Source organism: Peromyscus maniculatus, chromosome 14 (genome assembly GCF_049852395.1).
Source record: "Peromyscus maniculatus bairdii isolate BWxNUB_F1_BW_parent chromosome 14, HU_Pman_BW_mat_3.1, whole genome shotgun sequence".
NCBI lineage: Eukaryota > Metazoa > Chordata > Mammalia > Rodentia > Cricetidae > Peromyscus > Peromyscus maniculatus.
Window position 1 is genome coordinate 4,332,677 of NC_134865.1, and position 25,168 is coordinate 4,357,844.

General features: G+C 35.0%; 1 protein-coding gene across 3 annotated transcripts in view; it reads left to right on the plus strand.

The window, feature by feature from the left end:
- The window catches only part of Mdga2 (MAM domain containing glycosylphosphatidylinositol anchor 2), a 793,868-nt gene that overhangs the window by 513,002 nt on the left and 255,698 nt on the right, over positions 1 to 25,168 (plus strand). For all 3 annotated transcript variants that reach the window (XM_042260511.2, XM_076550567.1, XM_076550568.1), the window contains exon 5: positions 8,139 to 8,271. In XM_042260511.2, coding sequence (XP_042116445.1) covers positions 8,139 to 8,271 — 133 coding nt within the window. The remainder of the gene's footprint in view (positions 1 to 8,138; positions 8,272 to 25,168) is intronic.

The following is a 25,168-nucleotide window of genomic DNA, read 5'->3' on the forward strand; positions in this document are numbered from 1 at the left end:
AGAATGCCCATAGTAGCATCAGAAATAATAATGAAGCAAAATGATTCCTTAATGATATTCATGCCTGAAATACACAATAATTTCTCTATGTGGGGAAGAGTTCACTGTAAAGATGGGAGGATATACTGGAATAATGCTGTATAAGGATTCAGATGAAAGTTCATATACCTCATACTTTTAATGTTAGGAAATTAAACTTTGTGAAAGATATTAGATTTTTAATATTAATGCAATTCAATAATGTCTTATTTTTAATAAAAATAATTTCAAAGATGATGAGAAGACTCTAACTTGTGTGCCTATGCATACAGGCTAATAACAACATCAATTTGAACTGAATATTTATTTCACAATCCTCTTGAGTAACAAAACCTTTTTCATAGTTTCTTGCACTTATTATTTCCAAAATGAAATCAGCATGTATTTTTGGAGCTGATATGAAATCTCAGCCACATAATAAGTTTAAGAGGAATAATTATCCTTTTCAAATCTCTACTCACTTACTGCTGAAAGGGAAAGGCAAGCATATATTTATATGTATCTTATGTTTATAATAAATGTGAGGTAGAAATTAATATAATTTACACCAGTAGTTCAATAATAATATATATTGGAAATAGTATTTTAAAGGTCTAGTCTATTTTGAAAGTAACTTAAATATCATTGCAGGTTATAGGTACTTTTGTTTTTATTATAGAATGTCAACATTGGAACAGCCACAGAGTAATATATAATTATCTTCTCCTGAATTATTTCACAAAACAGTTTTTGGACTGTATTTATTGGCAAATATAAAATACTTTTCAAATTAAATTATAAAGTTTCTGTGTGATTGCCAATAAATATGAATTTAAACATTAGAAGTTGCATATTGCCATTTTCCTAGAATGTTTATAAAAATGCTCATGATATCATCTTGTGTATTATAATAACATCAACTAATTATAAAGCTGGACATATTTATATCAATTACACCATCAGTTACATTAAGGCTAGTTAAACTAAGTATATAATTATACAATAATCAAATCAAAAATTCTTTTTTTTTTTTTTTTTTTTTTTTTTTTTTGGATTTTTGAGACAGGGTTTCTCTGCGTAGCTTTGCGCCTTTCCTGGAGCTCACTTGGTAGCCCAGGCTGGCCTCGAACTCACAGAGATCCGCCTGGCTCTGCCTCCCGAGTGCTGGGATTAAAGGCATGCGCCACCACCGCCCGGCTCAAAAATTCTTTTAAAATGGTGTAGAATCTCACATGCAAAAATAATTCTAATATCACAGAATATTAAATTTATATTAATGACAAAATAAAACTAAAATTATATGATAAAGTAGTTTTAAATAACAAAGTCTAAATTATACACAGTAACATATGCACAGACAAACCATTTGAACCTGTGCATATATATCTATACACACATTCGTATACCTGTTGCTATTGGATGAATTATGCATAGTTGTAAAATTTTTCTACTGACATTGCAAGATGAATCATGAGTAAAGACATTTGCTACCAAGTATGATGACCTTGTTTGATTTCCAGAACCTATTGATAGGTGGAAAGACATTCTCTGACCACCACATTCATGCAGAACAGGTGCATGCTCGCACATGTGTGCCTACTCACTCACACACACATTTACTCACACACACACACACAGCTCATACACACAGAGGCACATGAATTAATTTCATAAATCAGAAAATTATTCTTCATCACTTAATGCATGTAGTGGATTAAACTGGTATGGTACAAACACGTTCTTAGTTCAACCTTGTTTATTAGCTCCTCTCACAAGTTTATAGGTTAACCTAGCATTTTACGTTAAGGAATTATTTTTCTAGGGCCTCTATAGCTTCACACCATCTGGAATCTTGATTTGCAGCGATAAGAACTGATCATCTAATCTCTTCTAGAGCCACCTGCCAATCACTGGGCAGTTAAACCATGGGGAAATCAGATATGGAGGCACTGCTCTTTCTCTGTCCCTGTAATGTGCCCATTGTGCTCCTCTGTTCTGCATAAAATCTCACCGAGACGTACATATTTCTACCATTGTAATAGCTGCGCAATGCTTCTTGGTACAGTCAGAATTAGTTCAGAGTAGCATGCACTTTCTAAGTCTTAAAATAGCATTGAACTGGACCAGCAGATCAGTCTGTTGTGACAGGGGCCCAAGAGGAAGGACTCCCTGGATAGATCAGATCATACGGGAGATAGGAAAGTTGGGGGTCAGGAAGTCTTGCACAAGGAAATTTATTAAGAAGCACAGCATAAAATTGGGGGAAGGGTTGGATAGAGGCAGGGAAAAGCCATCATATAACAGTGTGAGCAAGAAGCTAATTGAGCAGTGTTGCACAAGGGGAATGAAGGACCAGTGCTTCGCAGATGAGCACAGTGCAGCCTTGGGACTGATCACTCTACTCTCTTTAGGGTTAAGAAAAGCCAGGTCCACAGGAAGTGAAACTTTAAGTCCTTTGAGGCCTTCGGCCCAGTCGCAGGTGGGGCCTGGCCAAGTCTGCATCCTGTACAAGACAGAAAACTTGCCTCTGAGAAAGGCTGGATCTCAACAGCGCTCTAATTGTGATTTTGCTTTTGAAATGGAAGTTAGACTATAATGCTTGTAGTGTTGTAACTCCAGTAAAATTCAGAACCAGTTTTGCTTACCTAACTATTGCTTAGTTCTCATTCACCAACGTTTTTCCATGCTTTCCTCTCTCAATTTTCCCAGCCTCTGAGGATCCTAATCAACACTGATCTACCATGAGATCAAATTTCTCATATTCCAAATATGAGTGATGTCATGCAATGTTTGATATTCAGTACATGTCTCTATTGAACACAATGACTTCATGTTTCACCCATCTTACAGAGATGGACAAGGTTTCATCCTTATAGGTTGGCTGAATGAAATTCTGTATCACAATTTCATGATCCATTTCTCCACTCATAGAAACTCCAAGCTTGTTTCCTGATTTTGGTTATCAATGAACCAGGAGTGTGATCTTTCCTTAGCAAAGTGATTTCATTTCCTTTGGATACATGCAAAGGGAAGGGATTTTGATACCAGGAACTTTTTTTTTTTTGTATGATGTAATTTTTCTTTCTTTCTTTTCATTTTTTTCTTAAATTTTATTTATTCATTTATTTCACTTCCCAAATGCAGTTTCTCCTCCCTCCTCTCCTTCCATTCCTTTCCCTCAGTTTCCCTTCCCCCAGAATCCCCCATGTGTTTCTGATCAGAAGAGGGAAGGACTCCCATGGGTGTAAGCAAAGCATAGCGTAGTAAGTTGAGGTAGGACTAATCTCCTACCCTCATATTAAGGCTTGGTAAAGCAACTCAGTAGGAGGAATAGGTTCCCAAAAGCCTGCCAAAACATTAGGGACAGGCCCTGCTCTCACTGCTACGAGTCCCACAAGTAGACAAAGCCGTACAACTGTCACATATATGTAGAGGAACTAGGTTGGTACCATGCAGGCTCCTTAGCTGTTGCTCTAGTGTCTATGAGCTCCTTTGAGCCCAGGTTAGATAAACACCTTCATCAATACGGCTAGATAAAAGATTAACTCAAAAAATTATCAGTAGCCCTCCTCCATACAAATGATAAATGGGCTGGAAAGAAATGAAGGAAACAATGTCCTTCATAATAGCCACAAATAACATAAAATATCTTCGGGTAACTCTAACCAAGCAGGTGAAAGACCTGTATGACAAGAACTTTAAGTCTGAAGAAAGAAATTGGAGAAGATATCAGAAGATGGGAAGATCTCCTATGTTCATGGATCTACCAATTAACATAGTAAAAATGGCCATCTTACCAAAAGCAATCTACAGATTCCATGCAATCCCCATAAAATTTCCAACACAATTCTTTACAGACCTCAAAAGAACAATATTCAACTTCATATGGAAAAACAAAAAACCCAGGATAGATAAAACAATCCTGTACAATAGAGGAACTTCCCTATTTCAAGCTCTACTACAGAGCTATAGTAATAAAAAGAGCATGTTGCTAGTATAAAAACAGACAGGTGGGTCGATGGAATTGAATTGAAGACTCAGGAAGTTGTTCTTGATGTTTAGCAGAACCTTCATTCCCCCTTTTTAATTATTGTATTAATTAATATTCTTTCTAACTGTGAAGAGTTTCAGTTGCTTTATGTCTTCCTCCTTGCTTGTCTTCCATTCTCTCTACATTTTTTCTAGAGTTAAGTTGTAGTTAATTTTTTTCTTCTAATATGTTTTTTCTTTATTTTCTTTTTGAAATGAAATGATATCTTAATTTAGATTGATTTATATTTCTAAAATGACTAATGATAATGAGTATCCTTTTGTATGTCTCTTATCCATTTGTGTGTCTTCTTTTGAAAGATACCTGTTTTACTATACAGATCATTTTTAAATGAAATTATTTGTGGGTTTTATTTAGGAGGGGTTGTTAATCTATTTTACTATTTACCTTTTGTACACCTTTTATAATATATATCCATCCCCTTAAGATTTAAATTTGCAAATATTTTGTTATTAGAGCTATATTTCTTGAGAAATATATTTTTGTATTGTAAAGTCCAAATTTTAAGCAACAGATCTTTTAAATAATTAATATTAAAAACCCTGTATGTCATAGGAGATACAGAAATGCCACTTACATTTCAGTGGATTTACATTTATTTCTTTTGCTAAAGTTTCACTTGATTTTGATATTTTTGTCTTTAATGCAGTTTTCTTTCCTTTCTGGTTTTCAATCGATGTAATCTAGATAAGTTTTTACAAGAAAATAATACTTTTTATTGCACACACAAATATGATCTGATTGTGTGGAACTGAGTGAAAGTCTTTTCTTAACATGTGTTTGGTGGATAAGTGATATTTCATTAACATCTATTGAATTCATAACAGGTGCCAGCCAAGCAGGAAATTCTGCATCCACAATGAATACCAAGCAAAGCTAAATGAACTGAAAGGTGGATGGATATGGCAGTTTAAACTGAAAAAGAATTATTAATTCTAAAAGTATATTTTCTGGGCTAATTCTGTGATTGCCCTCATAGTACAGTAGTGAGAGACAGAGAGAGTCTGACATGATTGTTGCCCTTAGGTCCTTACTGGAAAGGCAAGGAATCTGGGAAAGATAAATCCATTGCCCAAATAAACGTAAAAAATGATACTATGAAACAGAAACAGCTCTTTTGGAAGGATTTTTCTATTTGGAGGAAGTAAACATAGAATTACTTGTGGAGAGGTAAGCAGTGTTGGCATCCAAGAAATAGGTGGAATTGAATAAGCATGGAGGTAAATAGAACTGTGAAAATGAACACTGGATGTAGTCTAGGGTATGAGACGATGAGATGGGCAGAAACATGATGTGTTTATTTGTTAAAACAACACTAAATTATTCATGTGATTTAGCATGGAAATAGAATGAACTGATTTTATATTTAAAAACAGTAAGTCCCCAACTATGATGGTACATACCTATAGTGAAACCTTGATCAGGAAGATTGTTCCAGACTCGCTTGGGCTATATAGCTAGACTCTGCTCCTCTCTTGATAGATTGGTAAATGATAGATAGATAGATAGATAGATAGATAGATAGATAGATAGATAGATAGATAGACAGACAGATAGATAGATTTATAGATAATAGGTAGTAGAGATTATAATAGACAGTATAGATTATAGATAATGGATAATAGATTATATTTATATCTAAGAGATTAAAAACAATGAAAATAATTTTGTAAGGTGATGGACATTCACTTTGGTCTTGTCATTATATCATAAGGAAAAGGTCTAAGAAAACAAACCATTGTACACCATAGAAACATATAATTGTTATTTCTCAAGTATCCATTACTAATGCTGAGACAATGGTTGAAATATTGTCCTATTTGTTTCAATGCATCCTCCAACTCTGCTACATACATTTAGGAGTTTGTCAGCTGAATGTATAGTCACTACATTATAATTAAAAATAAGTGAAAAAAAGATAATTTGAGATCAAAAATTTAAATGCCAACAAAAAGGTAGCTGGAGGAGATTCTGAATATGTGCATGAAAAGTTATAGTAAAGTCTAAGATATGTTATTAAGGGAAAAAGCATTGGTTTGGAGGTGTGTCAAGTTTATTTTAGGACATGTTAAACTTTCAAAGTCTATGAAGCATCAAAAGCACATGTTGAGGCGAAATTTTGGAAAGTAGAAGACAAGTGTTCACCTGGAGCTGAAGGAGTTTCTGAAATAATGAGATGGGTAGAACAACAGAGCTTCAGCAGAAACTCGGAAGCACGAAATGCCACCTAGAGGAACTTGGACAAAGCGAGATTAGCATTGGAGCTATAGTTCTGGGGGATACCAATATTTACCTGTTTTCCAAGAAAAGTCAAAACATCTGATCAGTGAACATCTTAGGAAAATGAACTGAGGGCTGATGAGATCGCTGAAAAGCATTTGCTGCCAAGCGTGATGATCTATGTTTGAGGCCCAAGTTTTACGTGGTGATCGGTGAGAACCAGATTCTTGCTACTTGTCCTGTGACCTGCATATACACACATAAGCACACATGTAAACACACACACACAAAAAAAAAATAGAAATTTTAAAAAATAACTTGGGTTAACTAATTCAAGTGTAAAATTTTCTTTCTGCACAGCTAAACACGTTTATTGAGGCATTTTATGTTTGATTTATGATAGCTCTGTGTCACAAGTGAACACGTTTAACTATACTATAAAACTATATTGATTTCTGTATGTGTTTGTGTGGGATCTTTGTTTTAAAAAATGCAATGCAAAGTCTTTCCTAAAACAAGGCCAATAATTCACATGATTTAGCAGGGAGACTGAGTGATCAGGCTTCATATTTTCAGAAAAGTGAAAAATGTGGTAACTATGTGAGGTGATAGGGGTGTTCATTATTGCCATGATTATTTCACAATATGAATCATCAGCGTTTTGCTTATTTAGCCGAGGAAAAAGGTTTTATGTGTAACCGGTTTAGAATTGAAATTCGACATGAATGGAAGATTGTTAGCATGATGCCACGTGCACTGCTGTAGGGTTGTATCCCATTTGAGGAGAGCCAGGCTGTACAGCTGTATCTGTGGAAGACATGGACTTAAGCTTTCTGTGTTAAGCCACTGAGTACTTCAATTCACACTGGCATATTAGGTGCATGGTGATTTTTAAGAATCAAATAATGTTATTTAAGCAAAGCAAAGAAAAAAAAACATGTTGCCCTTTACAACTTAATGTCTGAAATAAGAAAATTGATATTGTGAAAGTTCTACCATATAGGAAGTCATTAAAATGTTATTTTGTCATGAAAAGTATGTTCCTTAGCAGAGGAACCGTTCTCAGAGGAGGCAGGGAAGATTTCATGAAATAAAATAATTCCAAGGATTCTAGCCTGCACTGAGCAGGAGGATCTTTCCATTGTGGGGGTTTGCTCTCTTTAAACACTTGCAACAGTTACATCCAATGCTTCTACAGTCCCGCTCAGCAGGAATTCCTAAAGTATTCTAATCACTTCTGAGTTAGAGCTGTTTGCAACACTCCACATTTGCATGGAAGACCTACCCCTGAGCTTCCCGAGTTCAAACAGCAAGGACAATAACAATTCAGAAATATCAGGAAACTTACTCCAGTCAGAGTTCAGTCTGATATCTGCCTTTGCTCCATCTACACCAAATATTTATGTATATCAGCATAATGATCGATCATTAAATTTTCTTCTCTAATTTGCTGTAAAGCCTGCATTTCATTTCTTGGCTCTTCTTCAGAAGCCCTTTTTATAATAGTGTTTCCTGTTCAAGTCTGCATAGACTGCCGTGTTTGTTGAATAAACTCGATTATTAAGTGTACTGTTCAGAACTTTGCATGATAATTTGCATAACTACTGCCAGAAGTAGGCTTTCCTCCCCTAGGAGGCAAGTGTGCAAAGAAAACATTATGAATTTTCATTGTTGTCTGTTTGTTTTTACCTCTAGGCATATTCCAGTATGATGCTCAAGTGCGGTGTTTCTTTTTTCATTTAGGACACATTCTGCTAATCATATGATTGAATGCTTTGCAATGCTGTGTGTCAGTTTATTCCTTCTGGTTACCACGGGCCTCTGCTAATGACCTCTTCTCCCATTTCAGGGTGAAACAAAGATCTTAAAGCTAAAGAATCTTAGACCTCAGGACTACGCTAACTACAGCTGCATTGCTTCAGTGAGGAACGTGTGTAATATTCCAGACAAGATGGTGTCATTTAGACTTTCCAATAAAACAGGTACAGAACTGCCAGTGTATTTTATATAAGTGTTTCGTGCAGCTAGTTTTTAGAAAGCCCTTTAATCTTTCTGGGCAGTTGATAGCTACAGATGAAGAGAGTCATCATTTTTTTTTTTCTCAGAAATGTTTGGGATACCTCTAAACAGGAAAAATAACAGAAAGAGGCTGTGTGATGTTACTGTGTGTGCAATGTAGAAAATTCTAGTTTCTTAAAATATTGTAGTCATAAATTTTACAAATTAGCCTATATATCATTTAAAGGGAATTTTGACAAGTATTGGATTCTTCATATAAAACTTTACCATCTAATTTGCTGCAAATGTCTTATGGTTACAAAGCTAAATAAGACTCTTTTGTATGCTATATTTACAAATTTAAAAAATGTAATGGGTAAATTCAAGCAGTTTTTATCAGTTTTAGCAATATTTTTGTACAAGAAAGAATTAATGTGTTCATACGTCTGAAACACTTAGAACACACATTATTTCTTCTCCCAGCCAAGAACTGATCAGCAAATTCTAACTAACTTACTTAGTGAAAAGACTTTATAGAAATAGTTTTCAGACTATGTTTCTACTTTTGTTTTGTATCTGTTTCATTGATTTCTATCTGTGCCAACAAGTTGTTAAAAATTGAAATGTCTACTCTTTTATTCATTTATTTATTATTCAATGATTTCTTCATATCCTATTGTGTGTCAGAATTTATGGATAGGGATATTGGCCAAATGGCTTTACAGTAGAAACTGCTGTATTAAACACTGTGTGAAAGTCAGACAAAGCAAATATAAAAATAATGTGGGAGGAAAAAGCAAGCTTTACTAGAGAGGTTATAAAATATTTTGTAGAAAGTATGTTTCAGAAAAAAAAAAGTAAAATCCTAATGGTCTTAAGACATTAATTAAGTTAGTGAACTTTTACCATTTTTTAAGAAAGAAAACAGCATATTGAAAAAATAAAATAGTAACATATAAACACTATAATCATTTTTATGCTTGACATGAAAATATTATGAATTATTCAAAATTTTAATATAAATTTAGTTTTTAGTTTCTAAAACTAGCATGCAAGGTATTGCTATTATTATGGTCATTTTAAGCTATGTGTGTTTTAGTGATTATCCTTCCCTTTAATCTATTTTTTAATATTTTTTAAATATATTAACTTATTAGTGTCTGTGTAGGACAGTGAGAGTGTGAGTGTGAGTACATGTGTGCATTGCACATTTAGAGGACAAGAGGCAGCTTTGGGGGAGTCTCTTCTCTCCTTCCACATCATTTCAGGGCACATTCTCTTGGTTCTGCTGTTGAAAATGTGGGTTTGTGGTCAATTCTTCTGTCTCCTCTTTCTATCTCATCATAAGAGTGCTAGGATTACATAAGCACATGAACAGATGGGCTTTCTGTGTGGGTTCAACCCTGAACTCTGGGTGTCAGGCTTGTGCGGCAAGAGTAGTTACCTGAGAAACCATCTCCCCAACCCTTAACGTGTGTGTGTGTGTGTGTGTGTGTGTGTGTTAGAAGTCAGATGATCCAAGGTGGAAAAACAAAATAAAATGGAACTACTTCCTATTCAATGTGTAAAGGTAACACAATTGAGTGAAAAAGAACAATTCAGTAAGCATATTGCTTATGTTTCTCCTTACATTTGAACAGGGCTTTATTAATTCTTAATGTCCTCTGACAAGCCAGTTGTGGCTTTTTATCTGTATGTTTGCTTGGTCATGTCTTTTCCTCTGTCTGACATGTAGGAAACTGGCTCATAGTGATTAAAATTGTCTCATGTAAATTAATCTGAGACTGGACTAAATCAATGGACACATGAACTGTTTCAAGACCACTTACTTAACATTTTATGTTGCAGAAGTCTATAGTTTTGTTATTTCACAATTCAAATGGGGTTAGGGATTACTGATTGGCTCTTATGCTTGAAGAGTTATTTCGACTGGAGAATGAGAAGCACTTTAGCTTTCTTGGAATTACTGAAAAGAAATTCAAGCTGAAGCCAGACTGTTTTATTAGACATAAAGATGTCTTACTTCATCAGCAATATTAGAGTGGAAAGTGACAGAATTCCTAAAGCCTGTTGAAGCAGCTGGGTTTTTGAGTAAAACAATAGGTACCTATAAGCTCCATTTATTGTTCTTCTGACATGAAAGAAAAGCATGAAAATCAGGAACATAATCACCGTGACATCAGGTGTTCTGTTAGAAGCTGCAGGATACACACAAAATATCAAACCTCTCTTTGGCAACATATTATGGAAAACATGTACAGTATACAAAGATAAAAGGTATATTGTAAATGTTGCAATAGGTTTGGTTAGTGTCCTCTGTAACAAATATGTTTATAAAATGGAAATTTGGAGATTTTAGTCCTGAAAAAGGACAAATAATAGACAAGTGTAATTTTACTATGAACACACTTGCAATGACAAAATCTCTGTGGTCATTTAAATGTGTTAATGAGGATCAATCTAAAGCCCCGTCTGCACAATGCTCAAATGACACAATGAGCTAATATAGAAACAATAGCTTCATTGATAATTGTTCTTCCAAGTTCTTATATCAAAGCAGTTTCACTGTGAGTAGATTACTGGGTCCATTCTATACCTGCTGAAGCAGGATTTTGATGTGAGACCTAGGAATATAGACATTGAAAATAAGCTTAAGTGGTTGTTTTGGATAACAAGATAATGTCTTTGTTATCATAGTATTTAAATGAACTCATTCCACTCTGTGCATATGAGCTTTTTAAAGAAATCAAGTTGCTAGTGCCGTGTCCAGGAATCATTTTAAATGTCAGAATCATCTACACATTACCCAACAATGGGTTGTCTTGGCTTTTCCAGAATGAATTAGAGTTGCAGTTTAATTCTGTATCAAGTTAAGGAAATTATTCAATATTTTTTGATCCTCAGTGATGACATACTCGTCTTGTCACAGTATATATTACATTTAGACCAATTTTCCTAACCCTGTTATGATCATTCATAACACTTTATATAAAATTATAAAGTAACATATTTATTTATTCCTGTCATTCACACTGACCAAGTAACACAGTCCTGTGGCCGAGTCCAAAGACTGATGGTTTTATCCTTTTCTGGTATGTGGTGGTATTGTGTTCCCCAAAATATTCTGCACCCTAATAAACTTATCTGGGGTCAGAGACAGAAGAGCCACTATATTAAACATAGAAGTTAGGCAGTGGTTGCACATGCCTTTAATCCTAGCATTCCAGAGACAGAAATCCATGTGTTCAAGGATACAGCCAAGCATGGTGACTCACGCCTTTAATCCCAGAGAGTGATGGTAGAAAGCAGAAAGGTATAGAAGGCGTGAGGACCAGAAACTAGCAGCATTTGGCTGGTTAAGCTTTCAGGCGTTCGAGCAGCAGTTCATCTGAGACTCATTCTGGATGAGGACTCAGAGGCCTCCAGTCTGAGGAAACAAGATCGGCTGAAAAGTTGGCCAGGTGAGGTTAGCTGTGGCTTGTTCTGTCTCTCTGATCTTCCAGTGTTCACCCCAATACTTGGCTCTGGGTTTGTTTTATTAATAAAGACTCCTTAAGATTCATGCTACACTGGTAAACTATTGATGTAGTTTTATTTCTCATAGTTGATTAGAGTAAGTTCACTTAGATTTGTAAATTTGTAATCTCAATAAATATGTGTATTTTGAAATGAGCATAATTATGGTAACTAAGAAATTATTTAAAATATGTACCTACTATACCTACAACATAAGGGTACATAGGAATTATGATAAAATTTTCATTTATTTTAATGTATTTCAGCCACTTATATGTTGATGTCTCATGATTTCAATGGCAAATAAGAATTAAGTAGGTTACCTATATTAGGATGGAAAACATGTTTTGTACCTGCCTGAGAGGTGAAGATGAAGCCTATAAAGAAACAAGGCAGGTGGGGCTAATTTTACTTAATTATATAGATCCCTTGATTTAGTCTACACAGCCTCAGCATTTATAAAAATTACCTAATTAAGATGCCTCCCTTAAATGTGGGTTACATCCAGAGAGGAACACGTTACAAAAGTGTAACTGAGTAAACAAGTAGTGAGCTCCCATACCTCCGCTGGGTCTCTTCCTCCTCCTCCTCCCTCACCTCCTTCTTCCTTGTACCACCTTACCCACCTCTTTTCATCTCTTGCTCTCTTGTCTCTCTCTTCTCTCTTTCATACTCTTCAATCTGTCTTCATCAATTTCACAGAGGAAACGGATCGAAGAAAAGCTCCCTGGCAATTGTTTTCTGCTATTATTATTATTTAGTGGAAGTTGGAGCACAGTCACATTCAGCCACTGCTGTGGCCTGCAAAATAAAACTTAGCATGTTCTGCTCTTTTCATAGTGGTCTCCTAAGTTTAGTGGAATGCAGCCTACATGTTATAAGGCATAAAATGCTTTAGTTGTAGCAATTTGATAGTCAAAGTTATGAAGCAAAATATATAAACGCTTGTGGTGATATTGTGTTTCCCAAAATATTGTGCACCCTAATAAACTTATCTGGGGTCAGAGAACAGAACAGCCACTAGATAGATATAGAGGCTGGAAAATGGTAACACTCACACCTTTAATCCTAGCATTGCAGAGGCAGAGATCCATCTGGATCTCTGTGAGTTCAAAGCCACACTGGAAACAGCTAGGCATGGTAACAAGAGCCTTTAATCCCAGGAACTGATGGCAGGAAAGCAGAAAGGTATTTAAGGCATGAGGACAAGGAACTAGAGCCTGGTTAAGCTTTTAGGCTCTTAGCAGCAGTTCAGCTGAGATCCATTTGGGTGAAGGTTTCCATTCTGAGGAAACAGGATCAGCTGAGGAATTGGTGAGGTGAGGAAGCTGTGGCTTGTTCTGCTTCTATGATCTTCCAGCATTCACCACAATACCTGGTTCTGGGTTTGTTTTTATTAATAAGACCTTTTTAGGATTCATGTAACAAACAGTTCTTTGTATAATACACACATTATCAAAGATGGGGGTTTAAGGTCAAGAGAAATGAATTTGGGGAATTTTGCTCTCACAGGTAAACACTGACTGTAGCCACTGTCCTTAGCCATGTTTTTTTTTTCAAAGTTACTGTATTCATCTAGTCATCTCAGAATCTAACTGATAATTATTGCTGATTAGAATCTAGACATGCTATCCTACCAACAATCATTTTTATTAGAAAGACTGGTTTTGTAAGATGTACCTAGAGCAGATATGATGCTGCCCTGTACCAACCTAAATGGGCTGCATTAGCACTATGCCACAGACTGGAAAGCACAAACAACAGAAATGCATATTCTTTTGGTTCTGGAGGCTACAGATTGCAGGATCAAAATGCCGTCACAATTGGTTTCTAGTAGGAGCTGTCTTCTGGAGTTGTCATGGCCTCCTGATCACTGTGTAGCTACATGGCTTTTCCTCTGTGCTATGTGAAATGAAAGACCTGTACACCTTCTTATTCATGTAAAGACATTCTTCCTTAGACCAGCATCACACCTATTGTACATTAGCTAACTTAAGACTTGTTCCTATTGGTTCATTTAAAAATAGATTGCTATTCTGATTCTTTATAGCCCTATATACTTTTTTGGGGGGGAAAATAGGAAGAAAGAATTCTAAGGGCAGAAGGAGGGTTGAACCTTAAGAGAAATAGACACTATTTTGTTTTGTTAATGTCATCATTTTTTTTTAAAAGCAGGGTCAAGAAGCTAATGACACTGTTAAATGACCGTGAAGTATGCATTTTTTCTGGCTATAATTTTTCATATTTCTAAATTTAGTATATGAAATACTAGGGAAACTTTTGACTTTTGTTTTTTAACCATTGAACACCTTAAGATACTAGAAGCAAATAATCAATGCTACCTAGAACAAAAATGTTTCATTGGTCTAGAAGCCAACTTTTAACAGTAAATGTTGTTAGACTGTTGTTGACAATAACATGTTTTCCTGGTCAGGCATGGTGTTTCACACCTGCAGTCTCAGTGTTCAAGAGGCTGAGGCAGGTGGATTATGAAGAGTTTGAAGCCAGTCTGAACTATGTAGTGAGTACCAAGCCATGGAAGGTTAAATGATAAAGCCTGTCTCCCTCAACAGGGTCCCATGGGGCAGGGTGTTGTCCAAAGTGCTTTTTTTTTTAAAGTGTTTTGATTCAGAAATTTAGGGTACATATTCTGGTTCTGTAAGTTTATGGTCATTAATTAGCTTCTGTTTCAAAACTTCTTAAAATTAGGGATAACAAAAACAAAAAAGTAACCCCATTGTTTGCTTTTATAAGCAATAAATCTAGATATAAAAAACATAAAACTATTTGACACATGGAAAGTATTCAGTAAATACTGTTTATAATAGGATTAATAATCTAAAGAATAGAAGGGAAGATATGCTTACAATAACCATTCAAGCTTAGATGATGAAGAAAGCATCAGAATTCGGTGGGGTGCTTCTTTCAGTCACCTATGACTAGTTTAGAAAAAGTTCATCATCATGCTTTGTGTTCATTATCAATAGACTTCTCTCTTACAAATAAATTTATTTCCCAGCAAAATCTATAGACATTAATGCTTATGATAGATGTATTTGTACATGACTGGAAGCACTAATAAAAATATAAAATATGACATCTTGAAATAGTTTAGTTTGTAGGGCCAACAGAAAGCAAACTCAAGGCAGTCTTTGGATATTCTCTGTCACATAGTGGTGTACCAGACTTTTCCTACTTTTTTTAATTTTATCTTACTTTTTATTATTATTATTATTATTATTTATTATTATTATTTTATTTATATATTTTCCCTTTTTTTATCCCACAGGTCCTTTGCATACACACACACACACACACACACACACACACACACACACAATGGCTTTCAGCTTAGTTTTTTTTGTTTGTTTGTTTTGTTTTTTAGAGTTGTTTTTTTTTTTTTTCCAAAACAGAGTTTTGCTATATTTTCCTTGCTGTCCTGGAACTCGCTCTGTACACCAGGCTGGCCTTGAACTCAGAGAGATCCACTTGTGTCTGCCTCCCGAGTCCTGAGATTAAAGGTGTGCACCACCACCACCCAGCTTCAGTTTAGTGTTGCTGTTTATTCCTGAGTGTGAAATTGAGTAAGTCTCTGAATCTATATCTATTTTTTGTGCCTTTTTGGGGGGCTCTTTTTCTTCTATTGGTTTGTTTTGTCCCCTCTCAATGTTAGTATTTTTTCTGTCTTATTATGTTTTATTTTATTATTATCCATCAGAAGCCTGTTTGTTTTCTGAGACATGGAAAGGGGGTGGCCTAGGATGGGAGGGGGCGTGGGGAGGAACTAGGTGGAGTAGCAGGAGGGGAAACTGTAATCAGGATATATTATGTGAGAAAAAATATCTAATTGCATAAAAAGAGTTTTTAAAAAGAGAGTTTGTAAAAAAAAATACAGGAAACTCATAAGGTTGTCCATATACACTAGATTATCCATCTAAGTGCTTTCTCATTTCCTAAGGTAATCAAACTTAAATGTGCTCCAGACTCACTAATGCAACTTCAGATATAGAAAAATATAGATGATGGCTTCACTGTCAATTGGGGAGAAAAAGTAATGGTCATTATGGGGTTTCAACTTTGCTCTTCCTGGGTTTCCACAGCAACAAGATGACCCAGATTTTCCAAAATTCTATTACCATAGTAACCGAAAGTTTGCGAGTTGCTGGGCTCTCCCTCTACCTGTGTATCTTGTTGTCCTACCAATGAATTTTTTACATTCCTGGTATCCAAGTTTATTTTGAGACTGTTAATTCTTATGTAGAGCATCCCTCATCAACTAGTAACTTTTCCAGAAGATACAATAATTCAAAAAAATGAATAGTAAAAAACATTACAAGGTCAAAGAAACTTTATTAATCAAATGAAAGACAGTAGTACTATACATTTTGGCATAGAAACTAATGATACGAATGTTCTTTCAAAGCGATATGAATATTTTGAAACATCATCAAATAGTCTGTTTTATAAGGACATCTAAAATGGTCACTTACGTTACCAGTGTAACTGTCTTTAATTTGGTATGCTACTTGAATTTATAACAAAACCTTACTTACTTGGGTTGGGGAGTGCTTGTGTTCCTCAGTGCACATGTATGAGTCAGACAATAACCTGTAGGAGTTGGTTCTCTTCTTCCACCATTTGGGATCTGGGCATAAAACTACTTCTCAGGCTTTGCAGAAAGTGCCTTTAAATGCTGAGCCATCCACTCGGCCACAAAGCATTACTCATAAGAAAAGCCTTTAGGAGCTTATACCATTCTGTTTAATAATTGTTTTACTGAGTTAGTAAGGTAAATTAAGCACCCTTTTTTTAATCCTAAGAACATTAACTTATATCTTAAAACTGAAATTTTTAGCAGATGGTGTGGTTCTTTCCAAGTTAGTTTCCATTTTCTAGCACAACCCTTAAAAGTCACGTTCTGCTTGTGCCCTGCCTGCTGGTCATCAAAGCACACATTAGGGTGCAGCTTCTGCTACCGAGACACATAGTCTACTAACCGCTGTCCCCATGTCAGTCAAGGCGGTCCAGGACTTTCAGCCTGAGCTTTTTCAATTCATAGAATCTTTTCATTAGTTGGGGGATGGAGAGAGGAAAAGAAAATATCGGGGAAAGGAAAAGAGAAGGAAAAAAAAACCAGATTGACCAATGAGTTATTGTCAATTTGTGCAATAGTTATTCTGAAAATGCTCTGCTGCATACATACGTACGCCTAAGCTCTGAGATGGCATGGGTTCTATACTATAAATGTACGCTGCACATTCAAATCTTTATTCAGCTTAACATTCTCAACTCAAAGACAGTGGGGAAACATCAATTTAAATTATATGAAATAAAAATAAGGACAGCATATTTAAGTTCTTCGTAACACCAGGTTGTTGTTGTTTTTCCCAAATGTTGCTATTTTTCTAAAGAAAACAAATATATTAAACTCACATGTTAAAGTTAAAAAATACAAAGTCAAAAATATATTGAAGTCATGCAATTCAGTACCATTGATATTTATTTTTTTAGCTTCAACAGGAGAATGAATACAACCTGTCAAATTCTTTGGCTCCCCCCTTCAGCCCTTATAATCAGTTACAGTAGTCAAGAGCAATAATTTACATGCTGACACACAGCTCCACTGTGCTGAAGCTGCAATAATCTTTTTCACTTCATGCCAACCTTCATAGAGACAATCCCAGTGACCCTCAGTCTACTGTCAGAATTACTGTCACTGGGAACCTTCAGAAAATCAGAAGTTGCCACAGAAAATTCTGTTTTTGGAGTAGAAAGAAACTCCCAGTTTTACAATCCTCTTTCCATATCTCAATTTGCATGGATTTTTTTTTTTTTCTGTTTGTTGAAGACCTGGATGCTTTTAGCCCCAAATGGAAAATTTCTGAAATGCTGGGATGCTGTATTTTTTAAAAAGCAGTTGATTTAAGACTTCTGTGGCAAATTCTGGTTTCCTGAGGAGTTTAGAATCTTGTAAATTACTGACTCTGATGAGGAAGATGCAAAACTTCCCATAATTACATATAGCTGGTCTTGGTGCCTGTTCTTTCAATGTTTGGGACTCTGAAAGTCCCAGATTTCTTAACATCTTGTAGTTCTGATCAAACCAGAACACTATATTCTCCAAGTAATTTAATCCACTACCCAGATATCTCTGTATGAATACTTTCTATGTTTTGTCATTTTCTTTTTTCTCCTTCCTTCCTTCCTTCCTTCCTTCCTTCCTTCCTTCCTTCCTTCCTTCCTTCCTTCCTTCCTCCCTCCCTCCCTCCCTCCCTCCCTCCCTCCCCCTCCCTCTTCCCTCCCTTCCTTCCTTTTTCCTTTCTCCTTCCTTCCTCCTTTTGTTCTTTCCTTCCTTCTTTCTTTCTGTTTTTGTTGTTGGGGTTTTGTGGGCTTTTTTTGGGTTTTGTTTTTATTTTTTGAATATACAATCTCTCTGTGTAGTCCTGACTGGTATGTAATTTGCAATTCACTATATAGACCACCATTGCCAATGTTGGCTCATATCAAGAATTAATAAACTCTGCACAACAAATCATCTATTTGAAAGAGCTGTTGTGGAGTCTATCCATCCCTATAGTGTGGTGATTTTCATCAGTTTCTTCAACTCTTTGGACTTGCTTTGCTGCTAAATTATATTCTACTGTGATCAGTAGACTAAAGATTGATGAAAAACATGGACTATATTTCACTTTTATTTATCAAGGTAACAGTAGCAACAACAAAATTCAGAGGAAATGAGATAAATGTCAAGAAATGGTGCATAACTGCCTAGTCACCCTTGAGCCTTAAAATCCTAGCATGCACAGTCAAAGCTTAGTTTCAGAATATTAATACCTGATTTTTTGTCCTATTATACAAGGGATTTATATTGCCCTTCAAAAGAAAAAATGGCCAACAAATCACTTTTGAATTAAATGTGTTTTTTGAAGGAATCTTTGTAAATAGTGTTTTCTCAGTGACTCTCAGTCAGAACTCTCTATCAGGGAAGTGTTACTCCTACAGAGAAGATATGCATCTGCCCACTGTTCTTTTCTACCCATAAAGCATTCAGAGCATCAATTTTCCTGAGGAATTGTATGTCATTACAGATATTGTGCAGATGATTGAGATTACGTGTAAACTGTGCAGGAAAATGGTGGACCGTGATGATGGGAGGAAAAACAATGTCATCTGGAATGCTGTCCTGCCAAAGACTCCTTTCTTCTCTTTATTCAGTTGTTTGTTTGTGAAAAGTATCAATGATTCAACCTACTAACCTGTACTTCCAGCAGAAATATAACATGTCAGCTATTTTGTTTTAGCTACTTTTGTACATAACTGGAAAAATAAGAAAAATGTTAAATATTGTATGTTCATTAAATGCAAACTCCCTATAGTTATGTGAAGTATGCTTAATTTCTTTTTTTTTTTTTTTTTTTTTTTGCTTTTTCGAGACAGGGTTTCTCTGTGTAGCTTTGCGCCTTTCCTGGGACTCACTTGGTAGCCCAGGCTGGCCTCGAACTCACAGAGATCCATCTGGCTCTGCCTCCCGAGTGCTGGGATTAAAGGCGTGCGCCACCACCGCCCGGCCAAGTATGCTTAATTTCTTAATTGATGCCTTATTTCTACTGTGTTAGATATCTGTAATAGAGAAAGCCAAGCATGTTCTCAGAGTGTCTTGTAGTCAGCAACCCTAATCAGACAATTATATATAAATTTGTCAGATTAATTTCTTGTCAAAATAGGCATTAATATTTCACCAAAGAATATTTATAAAGTACATTTTCCAAAAAAAAGATGAGGCAATACTCAAACAGCTTTCCTTCTAGTGAGCTATGAAGATATTTTCTTCCTTCATACTCTGGCATGATCAAATTTATATACCTTTATTGTCTTTATGGTAAAGATTTATGTTTTCCAGACTTTGTCTCCCCTGTGTTAACTCATAAGATTTACTGCTAATATGGCTTTCTGTGGTTATAGAATCTCTGGTAAACACACACATGTACCTATGAAAACTCGATGTTTATTGGTGTGTGTGTGTGTGTGTGTGTGTGTGTGTGTGTGTGTGTATGTGTGTGTGTGCTTGGTTTCTGTGAATATTTTAAGTAAATTGAGAAGACCACATATTAAAGACATGATATGCCCAGTATACACAGGATATAAGGAGAGGGATAGATTGGAAGGCTGGAAGATAATGGCCAGGCAGAGCATCAGACTCCTGCACATCATTTCTTTGATTGTAAGTCAGGGTACCCTTTTTATTTCATAGTGTGGCACCTATTTCTCAAAGCATGACAATTTTTTCAGCTATTCCCTTAATTCCTGGTTTGGACAAAATCTTAAGGGTACACTTTTATTTATTGGGGGAAAATAAAAGCATGTTCTTCCTGTTGCTGCTCTATTGCTGTAGAAAATAGGCTTGTCCAATTGCTCAGTAATACACTTTAGTTCGTGTATTGGATGACAACACTTTCTGCCGATTCTTTTCAGTTACTCTGCTTGAGTTGCTGTATTGTGCTACTTGGGCATGCTATTGACTGGTGATTCAGTGACATGAATCTCCAATGAAGTCATCAGTATATTGATTACCGATAGACACACAGTGCAATGGCAATTTGTTCATTGTCACCTTACCTTATTGCTCTTTTAATGGGGCTTGATATCAGATTAGAAAAATTATCAAGACAACTAGGCATAGAAAGTTTAACACATATAGATGTGACATTTGGCTTGAAATTACTCCTTAGGTTTCTACTTTAGAAACCCTGAGCAAAATGCTACTTTGATTGGGTAAAAGAAGACATTAAATATAATATAGGTTAATAAAGTACCATAAGCCATAAGCACACACACAATATATAATACATATATACTATATATAATACATATTAATACATATATATTACATATAATACATATTAATCCAAAGTTGATTTCCAATGTATTTGTGTGGTAACTATGTAGATCAATATATATTATAATATATATCATATGCATATATATGTAAATCCATATACATGAGTATTAAAAATCTGAAAAAAACTTCTGTATTAAAAACAATTAAAATATATTTGCTTTGTGTAGCTGGAGTTTTTCCCAGTCCTGCCTGGCCCACGGTCAGGACAAATCTCTCTCACCTGCCAGTCCCCAACTTGTTCAGGCACAACCAAGCAAACACAGAGACTTATATTGCTTACAAACTGTATGGCCACAGCAGGCTTCTTTGTTATCTAGTTCTTATATCTTAAATTAACCCATTTCTATTAATCTATAAGTTGCCACATGGCTCGTGGCTTACTGATATCTTAACATTTTCTCATGGCAGCGGCTGGCAGTGTCTCTCTCCCTCAGCCTTCCATTTCCCATCATTCTCCTCTCTGTTAGTCCCACCTATACTTCCTGCCTGGCTACTGGCAAATTAGTGTTTTATTTATCAATCGATCATCCACAGCAGCTTTACAAAGATATTTCAGTAGCTAATTAATCTGATAAGAATGGGAATGTAATTTGACAAAAATTAATACTAAATGTGCTGTAACTAATAACTTTGGGAAATGAAATAATGACAGAATAGTGTATACATGCTTTTCCATGTAGAGAGGACGTGAATTAAGAAGTGATTAAATGTTTGATCTTTCATTGGGTAAAAGTATTGAGATGATTTTATTGCTCTTTACTTTTTCCTTAAGCAACATTGCCTTTTGTGCAGCTTATATTTTCCCTCTGTGTGAAGACACTGCTCTCTCATTTATTGGAAAACTACCTACCTTCCTTATCACATAACAGCACTGTCCAAAAACACAGAGCAATATATATAAATATTCTGTCTGAAGCCCCAAGATAAGGGCTATTTAAGTGTTAGACTTGAATAGACTCATTTGAACTAGACCTGTAACAACAGAATCAGGCAGCAGTTAGTATTGTCCTCAAGTCAACATGAGGCTTTAGTGATATGGACTACAAGGTCCATAGTTTAAAGCTGCCACCTTGTCCAGTGAAAAGCACAATTTTGTGACTTTGTAATCCAATCCATTAAAGTGTCTCTACCTAAATATAAAACTTGGAATTACAGTCTTCTCTTTGGTAGTTTTATTTTTTTAATACCACTTGTAAATATGTTTTATTTAGTGGGGGGGGCAAAACATAAAGATGATAACTGTACACTTACATTTATGTATGTATGTGTGTATATATTATAATATATTATTGATTAATATAAGTACAGTGATGCACTCAGATCTGTAGAGGTAATTCTTTTTGCTAGGCTAATATTTTATGCCTATGATTAATAATGCCCCACTTCATTCTTGCTCAAGCCCTGGCAACCACTGTTCCACACCATGAGTCTGTGAATTTGATTAAATGTGTAAGATATTATATATATGGAAAATTATATAATACATGTCTATTACCTGCTTATATTTCTTATCAAAATGTTCTCAGAATTCATCCATGTTTTCACATGTTACAGAATTTTTCATTTTGAATGATGTAATTTATTGTGTCATATGCAAAGTTTACATTTACTGTATCCATTCATTCTATATCATTTAGATTTCTTCTGATTTTTGACTATCATGCTGTAGTAAATGGAGGAGTCAAATTATCTCTGATTCTTGATTTCATTTTTTTAAATACTATTCATGATCTTAAAAAATCATTGCAAAGTAACCTGAAAGTTACATTTTTTATTGATGTTATCTGATGCTTACTGTGCTTGTTTTGTACCATTCTCAATGATAAACCCTATTTCTCTAAAATATCACCATACTACTATATATTAACATATAATTGTTATCCTGACATGTATGAGTGATGCCATATTGTTGTTTTTATTTTTAATTCTCTAATGATTGATAACAATGAGAGTATTTTGCCAATATCCATTAGCCTTTTGTGTATCCTCTTTGGAAATATGTTAGCCATTTTTTTGAATATTTTATTGGGATATATATGTTTATAATATGAGATTCTTATATGTTTTAGAGAATAACTCCTAATTGCATATGGAGTACCAATATTTTCTTCCTTTCTGTGAATTGCATTTTCTCCCTGGTGATTGTTCTCTTTGCTATGCAGAAATATTTCAGTCTGATACAATCCCTGGTGTTTACTTTTTCCTTTCTTTTTACAAAGTAATAAGTTTACATATGTAAAGCTTTTTGGTCATTGCCTCAGATATTGTAACAACTCTAATCAGATTTATCTATTGACACACTCCAGGAGGACAGGATTTCGATTTGATTTGTTATGACATTTTTCAAAATCCAGGCCAAATCCTAGTACACAATTGATACTTAGTGAATCTATATCAACTTGGCATTTTTTCTTAAAATAATTTATAAGCAAAGAACTACATCAAATTAAAAAGTCTCTGGACAACAAAAGCATGAAGAGAAAGCCTATAAAATGGAGAGGAACCTTTGTGGAGTACTTATTAAAAAAGGAGTTAATATCTAGAATGTACATGAAGAATAGTAATAGCAAAGAAAGATTAAAACTTGACCAAAGAGCACTTTATGCATAGATAGTGGAATTATAAGTAAACCTCTTACTTTGTCAAATTAATAATCACTAATACAAAAGAAGATGTATGTACTCATTTCTCCTTGAACTCAGTTTATCCTGTTGCTATCACTAACAAGGTTGCTTAGGCTCCTAGTGAGACTTTTAATACTTGCAACATCATGAGCCCATTTAGATATTTGTGTACTGTAAGAATAATTATGTCCTAAGAAGTGGCTTTATGCCCCAGGGTTTTCCTTATCATGGCAGAGTATGCTCCAGGCAGGCCTCCTTAGAAACTCTCTAATTTTACTCTTGATTAGAGAAAAACCCAGGGCTCCAAAAAATTATGAACAAACCACAATCAGCATCTTATGAATTGAAGTTATACAATTATACAGTATTCAAAATATAACAGTGAAATAAATTAATCCCAAAATAGGTAATAAAAGCTAAAAACATCTTTATCAGACAAATACTTTAAGTACTATGAGAGTATTTTTTAACAATGTACACAATTAAAAAACAAAATATAGCTACCTGGAAGATCAATACCAGATGATCTTCATTTGTTTTATCCTCTTCCTGATTTTTTTACACTTAGAAGAGTTTTCAATCTTGACTGATATTGACTGAAGTCTTGGCATCTCCTTGTAATTACCTACATACTGGTTCTCCAAAAATCACCATGTGCCCCTTATTGGTTTCAGGAACACAGCTTAGCTTAATTATTTTATTTACAAACAGTAATATTCAGTATTACAACTGAACAAAAAGCTAAATAAAAAAGAGGATAAGACATTCATTTGTTGATCAAAATGTAACGAATTATGTTAAAATAATTCTTTGTCATCACTGTTAGCAATATAATAGATGTGATTTCAAAATAAGAGAACTGGACAATCTTCATTGTTCCTGTATTTTGTTTTAAAGTAAATAGCTCATGTTGCTTGCTGGTTGGTTTATTTGTAGACAATTGGCCCAGTTTGGCTTCGAATTGGTAGTCCCTCTCCTGCCTTAGACTCAACAAGTGTCATGAATACAAGTGTGTGCTTCCACACCTGACTCAGGTCTCTAATTCTTTTATTTATGATAACATCATTAACCACTTAATTCTTTGTTATGTCCTCTTTTGAGTGCTTATAATACAAATATCAATAAATAACAAACATGCCTTATTCTTGTCACCTTGATGTCTGTTCCTAAAGATGCCACAGTAAAAAGATAACAGTGTGTATCTTAGTGGGAGACTGTTATAATCCTTCTTGCTCCTGAAAAGAATGAATCAAACCAGTCAGCTGGGTAAAAGCTGCAGATTATGATGAATCGATAAGTTAATGGCTTAATTACTAAATGGGTCAACAGTGGATTTGAACTCCACGCAGCACAAACAGCGAGTTTTTGATCTGCTTGTGATGAATGTACTCTTGCAATATAGTCTTACTCTGATATTCCCAATGTCTCCTGTGCACAACAAATTATTTTGAAGCATCACCAATGTCTTAGCTGGAAATATTTAACTTCAGCTTTCTCTCAGTGAGTGATAGCTGTCATAAGATTTTTGATTGTCTTTTGAACTTGAACGAGACCAGGCCTACCAAGACCTTATCTGCTGACAAGGACATGAAAAAACTGTGAACCAACAGAGGAAACTACTTGCAATACTTAAGTTTGTCTTTATAATGCCCTTCTGTATTTATGAAGACCTCTCAGGGCATTAGGTGTTAATATTGACATCACTAATTGGCTGTAGACATTTTGCTACATTGAGTGGATTCAAGAAAACCATTGTTTCTAGCCGTGTCTCTCCACACACAAGCTTGCCTCAGATGTCAGCATCTTATATATTTTCAAACCACTTTAAAAACATCAGGTTAC